At 41.2% G+C, this 16,285-nt stretch overlaps 1 protein-coding gene across 7 annotated transcripts in view; it reads right to left on the bottom strand.

The window, feature by feature from the left end:
• KLHL32 (kelch like family member 32) overlaps window positions 1-16,285 on the bottom strand; it is a 508,172-nt gene that overhangs the window by 147,846 nt on the left and 344,041 nt on the right. For 6 of the 7 annotated variants that reach the window (XM_069726338.1, XM_069726337.1, XM_069726339.1 and 3 more), the window contains one exon: window positions 8,844-9,570. In XM_069726338.1, coding sequence (XP_069582439.1) covers window positions 8,844-9,570 — 727 coding nt within the window. Of the gene's footprint in view, window positions 1-8,838; window positions 9,571-16,285 lie in introns of those variants that run through there. The other variant, XM_069726341.1, reaches the window with a different exon arrangement.

Genomic DNA, 16,285 nt, shown 5'->3' on the forward strand with positions numbered 1-16,285 from the left:
AAAGCCGGTAATTCAATTACCGACTTTTGCTATCTCCTTCCTAAACCTGACATAATAATAATAATAATCTTTATTTTTATATAGCGCTAACATATTCCGCAGCACTTTACAGAGGTTGCACACATTATCATCGCTATCCCGGATGGGGCTCACAATCTAAATTCCCTATCAGTATGTCTTTGGAATGTGGGAGGAAACCCACGCAAACACGGAGAGAACATACAAACTCTTTGCAGATGTTGTCCAGGGTGGGATTAGAACCCTGGACTCCAGCGCTGCAAGGCTGCTGTGCTAACCACTGCGCCACCGCGCTGAAATGATATGAGACATGGTTTACATACAGTAAACCATCTCATATCACTTTTTTTTGCATATTCCACACTACTAATGTTAGTAGTGTCTATATGCAAAATTTGCCCGTTCTATCTACTAAATTAAAGGGTTAAATGGTCAATGACCTATATTTACCTTCATTTGCGGTGATGCGTCCTCTGCTGGTTGTCCCTAGATCGTGGGAACTTTCCTAGAAAGCTCCCAGGCTCGAGTTCATAAGAGGCGCCCACTGCTGGTTGTCTTCATATGAACTCGAGCCTGGGAGCTTTCTAGGAAAGTTCCCACGATCTAGGGACAACCAGCAGAGGGCGCCTCACCGCAAATGCAGGTAAATATAGGTCATTAACCTACTTTACCTTCATTCCCCGGGGTTTTGCAGCCACGAACAACGTTGCATTAGCAAAGCTCGTGGCTGCAAAATATTTTAACCCCTTCAGATGGATTTACATCGTTGGACATTACAGATCTTCGGAAGGTAAGGATATTGTCGGTTTATTATTTTGACTTTGTTACAGATCGAGGGTCTTCAATGAGTGGATTGAGCGTAGAATAAATTATTACAACAACCTTTGTGATTTTTTCATTAAAATAATTTTTAATAATGTGTGTGTGTTTTTTTTAACCCTTTACTACTATTGGATTAATAATGGATAGGTGTCTTAACTGACGCCTCTCCATTATTAATTTGGCTTAATGTCACCTTACAATAGCAAGGTGGCATTAACCCTTCATTACCCCATATCCCACCGCTACACGGGAATGGGAAGAGAGTGGCCAAGTGCCAGAATAGGCGCATCTTCCAGATGTGCCTTTTCTGGGGTGGCTGGGGGCAGGTGTTTTTAGCCGGGGGGGGGGCAATAACCATGGACCCTCTCCAGGCTATTAATATCTGCCCTCAGTCACTGGCTTTACTACTCTGGCGGAGAAAATTGCGCGGGAGCCCACGCCAATTTTTTCCGGCATTTAACCCTTTAATTTAGTAGATAGAACAGGCAAATTTTGCATATACACACTACTAACATTAGTAGTGTGGAATATGCAAAAAAAAAGGTGATATGACATGGTTTACTGTATGTAAACCATGTCACAAATCATGTCGGGTTTAGGAAGGAGAAAGCAAAAGCCGGTAATTGAATTACCGGCTTTAAAGCTATCTAGCGCTGTATGAAGTAATAATATATATACATATATGTGTCTCACTGATATATATATATATATATATATATATATACCTATTCTATGTGTCCACATTTATTCTACCTATTCTACTGTAAGCTGTCAGTGTGATTTTACTGTACACCGCACTGAATTGCCGGCTTTTCTCTCTAACACCGCTGCGTATTTCTCGCAAGTCACACTGTTGGTCCGTGTGTAATCCGTATTTTTGGGGGCTTCCATAGACTTTCATTGGCGTTTTTTTTGCGCAATACGGTGACAAACGCAGCATGCTGCGATTTTCTACGGCCGTACAAAGCCGTATAATACTGATCAGTAAAATACGGCAGATAGGAGCAGGGGCATAGAGAATAATTGTGCCGTTTGTTTTGCGAGTTTTACGGACGTATTTTCTGCGCTCTTACGTCCATAAAACTCGCAAGTGTGACGGCGGCCTTAGGCGACTTGGTAGAGGCTTCCCCCCTTTCTTTTTCCTTTCCTTCCCACCTTTCCTCCTCTTCCTGTTTCCTTGTTCGTTTTTGTATTATTGATCATTTTCTTAGCTATTTCATTTAGGTTTTATAACATGGCTAAGTTTACCTTCGCTACTTTTAAAAGATGGCATTCTTAATTCAAAACTTTGACCTATGTTTAACCGTGACTGTAACAATTGTTATGTCTATATGCCATGATTGATGCTAATAGATTGTTGTTTTATTTTGCTGTTACTGCAAATTTTCAATAAAAATTTATATAAAAAAAAAATGTTGAACTAAATGTTTAAAACAATAAAACCATGAAAAGCACATTTTTTCAAATTAAAAACACGTAATTATGTAAAATAAATATACAGTACATTCATTTGCTACTAACTGAGTCACATTAACATTACATCTACTCATGAGTTGAAGTAGACTTCTACTAAAATGTCCTAATGCCATCATAAAACAGAAGTCCATACTTGCATTGGATGACAATATCAGTGTTGTCTGTAGGATTGAAACTTAAGGTACAATGTTTTTTAAATTGATTTTATATTCAGATTGTCAGCCCCAAATTGTCAAGTTTTTCCTCCAGAAATCTGGCATGAAACACTTTGAAAAGTCACACATTTTTGCACAACTCGAGGTTTGCACCAAGTTTGTGTGGCTTTTGGAGTGAAGTTACAGCCAGTTATGACAACGTTTTGGAGCTGGGTCAAGACGGGCAGCATGGTGAGAATGACAAGTTGCGGCATACAGTACCTTATACCAAAAATCTTATTCAAGTCACTGATTGGAGTAAGATTTGAAGCAACGTCCACAGAGGCACACGTCACATTTATAATATGTCTCTCTCATTAACAGTCATGTACCTCATATTGAACCATCCATTTCTTACCCTGAATCCAAAGATGCATAACTTAGTTTACTGGGTGAAGTGGTTCTGACACAATTAGAGTTTTTAGAGCGCTTTCACATTGCATTTAGGTACCTGTTTAGTGGCTCATGCTGGGGCTTATGGTTGAACCCCTGCAAAATGGGTATTCAGACATATGGGCTCATGAGGTCATAGATTATGAAGGTTTGGTTATAATGCGTTGACGTGAATCAATTTCAAGTCTGCTACATCTGAGTGTCCACCTTCAGTAGGCGTACATGCCCAAAAATGCTGCACTGCAAAGCATACTTCCATTTTGCTGGCATCATTATAGTCTATGGCCCTGTTGGCGCATTCGTACAAATCCTGTTTTGCGGAGGTTCGCATGCAATCCCCCGACATGGGCCACCGAACGGGTGCCTGAATACAATGTGAAAACTCCTTTAAATTTAGAAATGTAGCGGAGCTGGGAAAATTAACCCCCCATACCATAGGCTGTGCATATGCAATGCCTATGGTAGATAGATAATGAGCTGCTTATCACAGAAGGGGGCGGTGTTGAACCAGGAGGCACGAGCTGCTATGCCCGAGCAATTATAAGCTGCTGCTGCTGCTAAAATAATCATTACAAGTAAATCTCAAAAATCTCTGTTTTAGCCCCTACACCATGCTGTCTTGGGATTACATAGCAAAAATCTGCTGACATATTCACTTTAAGAGGCACATACATTAGAAATCTCCAATCAATCCATTGCACCCCTTAAATATTCAAAAGAGCACTTAGACAATTGGCATTAAATGCAAGTAAAAGTGAAATTTAAAAATTCAATTTTTCAGATTTTTAATTTTAACAATTTTTTAAAATTTAGTTATGTTTTTCTACCTTTAGATCCAATATTTTAATGTTCTCAAAGGTAAAAATGAGACCAAGAACCCTACAGTTTGTTAACTGTTTGGCAATTTTCCAAATGTGGTCATAATCTGTTTGAGCACACGACACAGGTCAGTACAGAAGTAAAAACATTTGGCTTTTGGAGAGTTGACTTTGCTGGATTGCTTTTTTGGACAACATGAAGCTTTTTGTAGTGTCTTTCAAAGTCAACCTGATACCAGGATTATGCTCAATAAATTACAGACAGTGTCCGGTTGGCACCGATATAATAAATAAATAATAATCTTTATTTTTATATAGCGCTAACATATTCCACAGCGCTTTACAGTTTTTGCACACATTATCATCACTGTCCCCGATGGGGCTCACAATCTAGAATCCCTATCAGTATGTCTTTGGAATGTGGGAGGAAACCGGAGTGCCCGGAGGAAACCCACGCAAACACGGAGAGAACATACAAACTCTTTGCAGATGTTGCCCTGGGTGGGATTAGAACCCAGGACCCCAGCGCTGCAAGGCTGCAGTGCTAACCACTACGCCACCGTGCTGCCCAAGATATACTGCATTCATTACAAGATAGCAGAGGTAATGGAGGCTACACGCTCGTGGGCCAGGAGCAGGTGAGTACAGTGCAGTTTGTTTCTTTATGGTTCAATTACTTTTATTAAACGGTATAAAAAATGCCAGAAATAGTAAATAAACCGATAAGTCAAGCTGGTTGACTAACCATGTACAAGTATGTTTTTTATAAAGCAAGTATGAAGATAAAGAGAGAGAACATTGAGAAGGACAAAAAGAAGTAAAAAAGAGGTAAAGAAGAAAAAGAGGAAAGGTGTTTGTCAAAACTTACAGTCTTGAATTGGTTTGTCATCTGGCCAAGAATTCTTCATATTCCTTAACCCCTTTCAGACATCAGATGTACTATCCCGTGGAGGTGGCCTGGGCCTGTATGACCATCGATGGGATAGTACGTCATATGCAATCAGCCACGCTCACAGGGGGAGCACGGCCGATCACGGCCGGGTGTCAGCTCATTATCACAGCTGACATCCAGCACTATGTGTTTAAATTTCTAATGTAACTAAACAAACCAAAACAATAAAAGTACACATATTTGGTATCACCGCGTCCGTAACGACCTGACCTATAAAACTGTCCCACTAGCTAACCCCTTCAGTGAACATCGTAAAAAAAAAAAAAACAAAGCAAAAAACAATGCTTTATCATCATACCGCCGAACAAACAGTGGAATAACACGCGATTAAAAAGACAGATATAAATAAACCTGGTACCGCTGAAAACGTCATCTTGTCCTGCAAAAAATGAGCCACCACACAGCGCCATCAGCGAAAAAGTAAAAAAGTTATAGCTCTCAGAATAAAGCAATCCAAAAACATTTGTTATATGAAATAGTTTTCATTGTATAAAACTGCCAAAACATAAGTAAATGATATAAATGAGGTATCGCTGTAATCGTACTGACCCGAAGAATAAAACTGCCTTATCAACTTTACCACACGTGGAAAGGTATCAACGCCCTACCCAAAAGAAATTCATGAATTGATGGTTTTTGTTCATTCTGCCTCCCAAAAATCGTAACAAAAAGCGATCAAAAACTGTCATGTGTCTGAAAATGGTACCAATAAAAACGTCAACTCGTCTTGCAAAAAACAAGACCTCACATGACTCTGTGGGTCAAAATATGGAAAAATTATAGCTCTCAAAATGTGGTGATGCAAAATCTATTTTTTGCAATAAAAAGCGTGTGACAGCTGCGAAACATAAAAACCCGCTATAAAAACCCACTATAAATAGTAAATTAAACCCCCTTTATCACCCCCTTAGTTAGGGAAAAATAATAAAATAAAAAAATGTATTTATTTCCATTTTCCCATTAGGGTTAAGGTTAAGGTTGAGGCTAAAGTTAGGGTTAAGGCTAAAGTTAGAGTTAGGGTTGGGGCTAAAGTTAGGGTTAGGGCTAGAGTTGGACTTGAAGTTTGGATTATGTTTACGGCTGGGATTAGGGATAGGGTTGAGAATAGAGTTGGGATTAGGGTTAGGGGTGTGTTTGGGTTATGGTTGGGATTAGGGTTAGGGGTGTGTTGGGGTTAGGGGTGTGTTGGGGTTTGGGTTGTGGTTAGGGTTGGATTAGGGTTAGGGGTATGTTCGGGTTAGGGGTGTGGTTATGGTTAGGGTTGGGATTAGGGTTAGGAATGTGTTGTGGTTAGGGGTGGAGTTAGAATTGGGGGGTTTCCACTGTTTAGGCACATCAGGTGCTCTCCAAACGTGACATGGTGTCCGATCTCAATTCCAGCCAATTCTGCATTGGAAAAGGAAAATGGTGCTCCTTCCCTTCTGAGCTCCACTGTGATAAGTTCCTTGGGGGGGGTCTACTTTCCAATATGGGGTCACTTGTGGGGTGTTTCCACTGTTTAGGTACATCAGGGGCTCTGCAAATGCCATGTGACGCCCACAGACCATTCCATCAAAGTCTGCATTCCAAAACCCCACTTCTTCCCTTCCGAGCTCTGCCATGCGCCCAAACAGTGGTTTACCCCCACATATGGGGTATCAGAGTACTCAGGACAAATTGTACAACAACTTTTGGGGTCCATTTTCTCCTGCTACCCTTGGTAAAATAAAACAAATTGGAGCTGCAGTAAATTTTTGTGAAAAATAATTAAATGTTCATTTTTTTAAACATCCCAAAAATTCCTGTGAAGCACCAGAAGGGTTAATAAACTTCTTGAATGTGGTTTTGAGCACCTTGAGGGGTGCAGTTTTTAGAATGGTGTCACACTTGGTTATTTTATATCATATATATATATATATATATATATATATATATATTGTTACCCTTGGGAAAATAAAAATTTGGGGGCTAAAAAATCATTTTTGTGGGAAAAAAATATTTTTTATTTTCAAGGCTCTGCGTTATAAAGTTTAGTGAAATACTTGGGGGTTCAAAGTTCTCATAACACATCTAGATATGTTCCTTGGGAGGTCTAGTTTCCAATATGGGGTCACTTGTGAGGGGTTTCTACTTTGTTTAGGTACATCAGGGGCTCTGCAAATGCAACATGATGCCCGCAGACCATTCCATCAAAGTGCATTCCAAAACGGCACTTCTTCCCTTCCGAGCTCTGCCATGCACCCAAACGGTGGTTCCCCCCCCCATATATGGGGTATTAGCATACTCAGAACAAATTGCACAACAACTTTTGGTGTCTAATTTCTCCTTTTACCCTTGGGAAAATAAAAAATTGGGGGCGAAAATATTTCTGTGAAAAAAAAATATGATTTTTTATCTTTACGCTCTACATTATAAACTTCTGTGAAGAACTTGGGGGTTCAAAGTGATCACCAGACATCTAGATGTTCCTTAGGGGGTCTACGTTCCAAAATTGTGTCACTTGTGGGGGGTTTCCACTGTTTAGGCACATCAGGGGCTCTCCAAACACGACATGGCGTGCGATCTCAATTCCAGTCAATTTTGCATTGAAAAGTCAAACTGCGCTCCTTTCCTTCCAAGCTCTGCCATGCACCCAAACAGTGTTTTAACCCCACATATGGGGTATCAGCGTACTCAGGACAAATTGTACAACAAGTTTTGAGGTTCAATTTCTCCTGTTACCCTTGGTAAAATAAAACAAAATGGATCTGAAATAACTTTTTTCTGAAAAAAGTTAAATCTTCATTTGTTTTCAACATTCCAAAAATTCCTGTGAAGCACCTGAAGGGTTAATAAACTTATTGAATGTGGTTTTGAGCACCTTGAAGGGTGCCGTCTTTAGATTTCCCTTTTTTAACAAATAAACACAAATTATATCAAAGAAATGTTACCACTGTAATGAAGTACAATATGTCGCGAGAAAACAGAATCACCAGGATCCGTTGAAGTGTTCCAGAGTTATACCCTCATAAAGGGACAGTGGTCAGAATTGTAAAAATTTGCCCAGTCATTAACGTGCAAACCACCCTCAGGGGTAAAGGGGTTAAAACGAACCTGTCAGCAGGATTTTGCTCAGTAAGCTACAGACACTGTGAGGTTGGCACTGTTATACTGATTAAAATGATACCTTGGTTGATGAAATCCATCTTGTGGTTGTTGCTTAATCTTTATTTGTAGTTTTCAGTTTGTGAGATTCTTGTGCTCTGGTGCAGTCTTTGGGTGGCGGTTTATGTGGGCTCTGCTTACATATGCATCTATATGGGCTTATGACAGTTCGCTGATCCTTCACTGACCTGCTGTCACGGGGCTACCGCGACAGAGAGGTTCCAGAGAACCGCAGCGCTCTGGGCCTCGTTCACACACAGTGAACAGAAGCTCTTCACCTGTATTCTGATCTGGCTGCTTTGTGCCAGCAGTGCAGGAGTTAACCTTATTGCTGAGAGCTGGGTCTCTCTCAGCTGAAGTGGATTTTGTAATCTGATCCTCTATATAGACCCAGTCCTGACTTCAGCTATTGTCAGTGATCAGTTCTACTCCCTGGCTTGGAGGTTGAAGGAGCGTAGTGTTGGTGTTGGAGGTTTATTTACAGAGATTGGTGTCTGCAGTTTTGGTTGCATGTTAAACCTGTTTTCCTTCCTAAGTTTATTCCTTCTCTTCTCTTCTCTGTGTTTCCTCTGTGGTTGTGTGAGCATTTCGTGAGTTTGAGACTTTTAGTTACCTTGTCTGTATACCCTGTTATTTGTTGTATTATTACACTGGTGCAGTCCACCTCCTTTGGGGGGGAGAGGGGACCCCTGATAGGGCCTGCACAGGAGACAGGGATACGCTGGTGGCTCGGGCCTCCTAACCATCATAAGTACCCCCGAGAAAAGGAAAAAGCCAGGGCCCCATTTAAGTGGTAGGGACAGGTGCGGGTCCCAGAACGCCGTCCTGCCCCTTTATCGCCGTTTACGGCGTGACACCTGCCTACTATTTTACATAATGAATATAATAGTGTTGATATTATTGTAGGTGGGAAAACTTACAAAATTCACAGTGCATCAAATGCTTATTGCCCCCACTGTATGTATTCTCCGTACCTTCAATGTTCCAAACATTTTATCATGCAAAACTATTAATATCTAATATGTATACTTCTAAAAACTCACTAACCTGATATCCAGAGAAGGCCATCTGCAATGCATCCAGCATGACATGAAAGGGATCTGTCGAAAGATTGTACAAAAGTCCACTTGTTCTTCTTTGGACAGTACCGCTCTACCGATGGTAGAACCTGTCGTAATTCATTCCTGCCTCCTACTGCATAAAGACAATTGTCCAGTGTACCCAGAACAAAATGTTCACGGCAGTTCTTCATTGGAGCCAATTCAATCCATGTATTGCTTCGAGGATCATACCGGCATGCTGTCCTCACTGCACAGGTGCGCCCAGTGGCATGTTCAACTTCACCGCCTGCTGCAAATAAAAAGTCACCCATAATTGCCACACAGTGATGGCTTCTGCCTACTGGCATAGGAGTCAACTCACTCCAATTTGCAATTCCAGCAATGTGAACATTGTCCTGATCAACAGGATTAAAATATCTTAGCTCCCGAACTTTGCAGATCTCCCTTTTCTTTCCTCCAACAATATAAAGTGTGTTGGACTGGAAGCGTGGTTTCGTCCGTATGGTCTGCCACACTGGTTGTGCATAGATACTTTGGTGATATTCCAAGGCTTCATTAATTAGTGCCGTAGCTGTTTCACTGGCTTGGATCAAAGGATGAGAAAGGACAAAAGTGTGAAGTGTATTTGTATCCATGAGGCTAAAACGTACATACTGCAACAGTTCATCTATGTACTGATAACGGCAGTTGTGCTCCAGCCATCTTACAGCCAACTAAAAGAAAGGAACAATTACATGTTAAATAATTGTCAATGGATAATATCCTTTTTAGAAATAAGCATAACATAAACACTTAAAGAAAAAAAAAAGAAAAAAAGAGGTAATTCCAACATCAAGGACTTTCATAAAAATCCAAAATGTTATTATAACAGAAAATATTCCAAAAGGAAGAAAACGCCACAACAACCACTATAAAAAATTATTACAATTCAAGGCTAGCACATTTTGGACGCATGTCCTTAATCATTGCACAATAAAAAGTGAACAGATGGTGTGTTTTGCCATATCCTGTTACTAACACATGGTGGGTTGAGACCAATCACAGCTCTACCCAACTCTGAAGGTGAGTATTAATTAAAAAAAATTAGAAGGAAATTACCAATTTAGTCATAATGATAAATTAGGTCTTGTTTAATATGAATGCCTAGGGAAAATCTAGTTTTTAATACATACCTCCACCAAGATTCTAGACTGATCAGTTTTCATTTGTAATCACCGCCCCTAAATGGTTGTTTAACCTTCTCAATGACATGTACTCTAAATGACGTAACATCTCCATTGCGTTGTGTAGCAAAATGTTTCAAAATTGCCGAGCTTTATAACAATAATTTATTGACTGCATCTGAGCGATGTCACCTGATGCTTATTTTAATTGGACCTGTCATGCAGCCGCCATACTGCAAATTGCAACTAGCACAAATGACTAAATAAGTAAGGTGTTAATATCATATGTTTTGACTCTCACGGATGTTGTAAAGGTTTTAGTATTATGCATGTGTTAGCAACAGGTACAGACTGTGTGACCACATTTGAAAGATCACTTAGTAGATAACCAAGTTCTATGAAAATGTAGCAATTTATTTAAATATGAACTTGGTGAAAGGATATCTCCGATAGTGGGTGCTTTCTGGGCTGCAAAACGCACTGGTTGAGATGATGCGTTTTAAATTCTTATCTTGAAATAACAGACGTATGTTTTTTTAATGATGTTACTCACTGCTGTGAATTGTGGACTATATGTAGAGAAAAAAAAACTACAAGCTCCTTACGGATTCCCAATTCTTTTCATGTGTTTTCATCAAACCTGTTGTATTCAGTCCTTTCTTTAGAGATCCCACAACTACTCCTGCTCCGGGCAGCACTGAGGATCGTTTTTGAGGTTGACAATATTCTGGCTACCAAGAGGGTAAGAGGTAAAATCCTTTTTTCTTTTTGATTGGAAGGGGCTTGGCCCTGAGGAGAGGTCCTGGGAGCCCAGGGAGAATATCCACGCCCCTCTCCTCCTGGAGAAGTTTCTTGCAGGCATGAAAAAGAGGGGGCGTAAAGGGGGGTACTGTAACGCCATTGTCTCTGCATCCCCTTCCCCGCAGAGGCACCAATGCTCTCACTGCCGCAACCCTGCACCTCCTTCTCCTCCTCCTGCCGTTCCTGCGTTGTCTCCAGCACCTCTGTTATCTGCCTCATCTACGGCACATCTGTTCTCTGCCTCTCCCAGCAGAGACGCCGATATACTCTCTCCCATTCCTAGGGGGTCAGCTGCCATCTACCCAAGGTAGAGTAGCACCTGGACCACCTCCTTTGTCTCTCCTTGGATCTCGGTATCGTGTGCTGCTGCATATCCATGATCAGAGTGGATGAGGCTCCTAGTCACGCCCCTCAAGGCCTTCCTTGGACTCTGGCATAGTGGTTCTACCACCCAGCCCATTACAGCAGCGATTTTTCTTACGAACTTACGAACTATATTTTCTGACCTTATGAGTGACCATAGTGGATAACTACGTTCCCATAGTCTAGTTTTAATATTTTGGACTTCTAGTTGATATTGTGCATCAAGCATGCAATTTCCATAGCCATTTCATAATACCATAATTTCAATCAATAAAGTGTATCATATCGTATAAATAAGCATAACATAAACACTTAAAGAAACTAATATACCTATTATTTTTATATGTGCAATTATTAAAAGGGTTGTTCCCTTTCAGTAAATGAATGTCCCTGGTGTGTGATTATACATTTCTTCTCCATTAGGGTATGTTCACACAAATGTATCTTCGGTCCACGTGCTGTCCGTGTTAAAAATGGGCCCCAAACAGGTAGCACACAGATCATGGTTAGCCAATGATTTTCTACAACAACCAGTGGTCTATGTGAAAAATATTATGGCATATATTAGTTATATTAATTTTTTGGACAAACCTTCTGAGAGGTGAGCTCCCTTACAAGTAAGGGAAAGGGTGAGAGGCCCAAAATAAAGACGGGCAACTGATGATACTAGAGTGAAATAAACATTTATTGTAGTAACATTCTTCCATTTAGATTTATACTAAAAATGAAAATTACAACTAGAAGTGATATAAAAATTGATTAAAAGTTCTTTGATGTTACAACTTAATTTTGTAGGAACAATTTTACAAGAATTTTGTCCAATACACACCTTAGCAGTAGTGGTACAATCACTGTCAAAAAGGCAAGAAAACAAATAGAAACCTAGAGTAGAAGATGTGTGCTTCTCCATCCATACACTTATTAGAACTAAATATTGTCTTACGTCTGTCATGTGTACACTCTCTATAATTTAAAAAAACATGCAATGTTTCAGAGGAGCAGCGATACGCTTTTCTTCTAAATTACATAGCATCATTAACTATTAAACTAAAACACACATCCTGTCAGCAGTTTATCAAAAGTAAATGTCAATAGCAAGTCAGTGAGCGGCAGCACAGAGTCTACCATATAACTAACCGAAGGCTCAAATTGTTTTAGTACGTGGCATTTACAGATTGTCGTGATGTTCACTCAAAGTTCTACTTAAGGAATACTCAACATATTTTAGCTATATCCGTTTCTTGTATTTTTCCATTATTTTGACAAAAAAAATCACGTTTTTTATTTAGCTATTTCTTTTTATCTATATTTGGTACACTTTTCAATCTGTCCTCCATTTAATTAAAAAAGTCTTACACCTTAGATTCACCATAACACTGAATGACCTTGGGCACCATGGTGATTAGACATATTTAAAGGGAATCTGTTGCCCCATTTTTCGCTGTAGATAAGCCCCCAATGTAACCTGAAAGATAAGAAAAACAAGTTAGACTATACTCACCTGGGGGGCGGTCCGGTCCGATGGGAGTTGCGGTCCGGGTCCGGCGCCTCCCATCTTCATAGGATGACGTCCTCTTCTTTGCTTCCTGTTGCGGCTCTGGCACAGGCGTACTTTATCTGACCTGTTGAGGGCAGAGCAAAGTACTGCAGTGTGTAGGCGCCGGGAAAGGTCAGAGAGGCCCGGCGCCTGCACACTGCAGTACTTTACGCTGCCCTCAACAGGACAGATAAAGAAGGCCTGCTTAGGAGCCACAACAGGAAGCAAAGAAGAGGACGTCATCGCATGAAGATGGGAGGCACCGGACCCCGACCGCAACGCCCATTGGACCGGACCGCACCAGACTGCCGCCCCAGGTGAGTATAATCTAACTTGTTTTTCTTATCTTTTAGATTATACTCACCCAGGAGCAGTCCCGATCCGGTTCTGGACCGATGGGCGCGGTCCGGGGCCTTCCATCTTCTTACCATGACGTCCTCTTCTTCTCTTCATGCTGCGGCTCCGACACAGGTGTACTTGGTCTGCCCTGTTGAGGGCAGAGTAAAGTACTGCAGTGCACAGGCACTGGGCCTCTCTGACAGGGCAGACAAAGTACACCTGCGCCAGAGCCGCAGCATGAAGAGAAGAAAAGGACGTCATCGTAAGAAGATGGGAGGCCCCGGACCGGACCGCAACGCCCTTCGGACCAGAACCAGACCGGGACCGCCCCTGGGTGAGTATAATCTAACCTCTTTTTCTCATCTTTCAGGATACATCGGGGGCTTATCTACAGCATTACAGAATGCTGTAGATAAGCCCCTGATGGCGGTGGCCGCAGTTTATAGGCGAAAAATGGGGTGACAGATTCCCTTTAAGAAAAACAGGATCTAAGAATTAATCTCAGTTTGAGTATCCTATAGACATTACCAACTAAGACTCTGAGTCTAGATGATCCATGATTTAAGCAAAAGTTTTTAGTACACCTTTTTTGAGAACAGAAATTAGCACTGCTCTACAAGCACACAAGCCTTCACGAGTTCCCCATAGAAGGCCACTGCAAGTCGAGGTGTTCAGCTATAAAAAGTTCTCCAAAATATCCAGTTATAGAAATAAACAGAAGAAAACACTTACCAGAGTATACCAAGTCATTTTATTTAATCCAAAAAAAGTTAAAAATCAGTTGGTAAACAAAGTAGAAAGCACTATGAGCAGTGAATGTTTTGCATTGCTTTACGCTTCCTCTGGTCACATGTATCATGACTTCGTTATGAGCACTCCAAAACAGATCATTATGACAACAACACACACACATTCTGAAGCCACATACTTGTGGAATACAAAAGACACTAACCATATTTTACAATCACATACTAATAAATTATAGAACAGTAATATGGTTATTCAATATAAACTTACTCTTTAGAAAAATCAGATTAAGGTCATTAATCTCATTAAGTCCTAAAGCACCTAAGGCATTAATAAATAAAATCCAACCTGCTTCTACTAGGATTAAAGTTGCTATCACGGGGATCAGTAATTTACCACGATTTTACATTGCAGGGCTTGGAAATATATTTGCACAGATTGAACACACTGGTGCATATTTATCAAGCTAAGTGAACCAGAATTCTGCAGTAAATGACAACAAAAAAATTGATTTTATGACTTGCACTATATTATGGTGTTTTAGACACACTAGTGAATTAATGAGTGGTGTACACTTTGACAGTCTTAAAACACCACAGATTTATCAAACAGTATAAACTATTTTGAACGTAATAGTTGTTTGTAAAACGTTCAACAACTTTTATGATTGCATAAATAAAAGGAAACCTGTTCACTGCAAATCTACTTGTGTGTCAAGTTTTTTTCTTCATTCGAAGCAGAACTGGTTATTATCCTACTAGATGGTGGCATGATTCTAACTCATCGGGTATTCTAGAATATGTATGTATGTATATAGCAGCCACATAGTATATAGCACAGGCCACGTAGTATATAGGAGCCATGTAGTATATAGCAGACAAATACTACGTGGCCTGTGCTATATACTATGTGGCTGCTATATACATACATATTCTAGAATACCCGATGCGTTAATACAGGCCACACAGTATCTAACACAGGCCAAACAGTATATAACACAGCCCACGTACTATATAACACAGCCCACGCAGTATATAGCAGCCACGCAGTATATAACACAGGCGATGCAGTATATAACACAGGCGACGTAGTATATAACACTGCCCACGTAATATATAACACAGGCCACGTAATATATAGCACAGCCCACGCAGTATATAACACTGGCCACGTAATTTATAGCACAGGCCACGTAATATATAGCACAGCCCACACAGTATATAACACTGGCCACGTAATATATAGCACAGCCCACGCAGTATATAACACAGCCCACGCAGTATATAACACAGCCCACGCAGTATACAGCAGTGTGGGCACCATATCCCTGTTAAAAAAAATAATTAAAATAAAAAATAGTTATATACTCACCTGCCAGGATCCAGCGAAGCTCTGGCGGGATCCAGCGAAGCTCTGGCCATGTGCGCACGGCTGCCGCATCTTCCGTTCCCAGGATGCATTGCGAAATTACCCAGATGACAAGGTACCGTCACACATAACGATATCGTTAACGATATCGTTGCTTTTTGTGACGTGGCAACGATATCGTTAAGGAAATCGTTATGTGTGTCAGCGACCAACGATCAGGCCCCTGCTGGGAGATCGTTGGTTGCTGAGGAAAGTCCAGGACTTTATTTCGTCGCTGGACTTCCCTCTGACATCGCTAGATCGGCGTGTGTGACGCCGATCCAGCGATGTCTTCACTGGTAACCAGGGTAAACACCGGGTTACTAAGAGCAGGGCAGGGCCGCGCTTAGTAACCCGATGTTTACCATGGTTACCAGCGTAAACGTTAAAAAAACAAACACTACATACTTACCTTCAGCTGTCTGTCCCCGGCGCTGTGCTTCTCTGCACTCCTCCTGCATCCTGTGTCAGCGCTGGGCAGCCGGAAAGCACAGTGCTGTCGTCACCGCTCTGCTTTCCGGATGACCGGCGCTGACAGTGCAGAGGAAAGCAGAGCGCCGGAGGACAGACAGCTGAAGGTAAGTATGTAGTGTTTGTTTTTTTAACGTTTACGCTGGTAACCATGGTAAACATTGGGTTACTAAGCGCGGCCTTGCGCTTAGTAACCCGATGTTTACCCTGGTTATCGGGGACCTCGGGATCGTTGGTCGCTGGAGAGCTGTCTGTGTGACAGCTCTCCAGCGACCAAACAGCGACGCTGCAGCGATCGACATCGTTGTCGGTATCGCTGCAGCGTCGCTGAGTGTGAAGGTATCTTTAGCGGTCTCGCGAGACCGCTAAGTCTTCTAGGTAATTTCGCTATGCATCTCTGGGAATGTAAGCTGGCGTAGGATCTATCCTACTTGTTATTAACATGTAGCTACTTTTTTTCATGGTCTTTTCATGATTAGGAACAGATCTTACCGGGATGCAGTACTTAATACCACAGTATTTGCTATGCTTCATTGCTAAGCATATAGGTGATGTCTATCTATTTATGATGTGTGACCCTGGTATATCTGTTTGTCTTTG

This window comes from Ranitomeya imitator, chromosome 5, assembly GCF_032444005.1.
Source record: "Ranitomeya imitator isolate aRanImi1 chromosome 5, aRanImi1.pri, whole genome shotgun sequence".
NCBI lineage: Eukaryota > Metazoa > Chordata > Amphibia > Anura > Dendrobatidae > Ranitomeya > Ranitomeya imitator.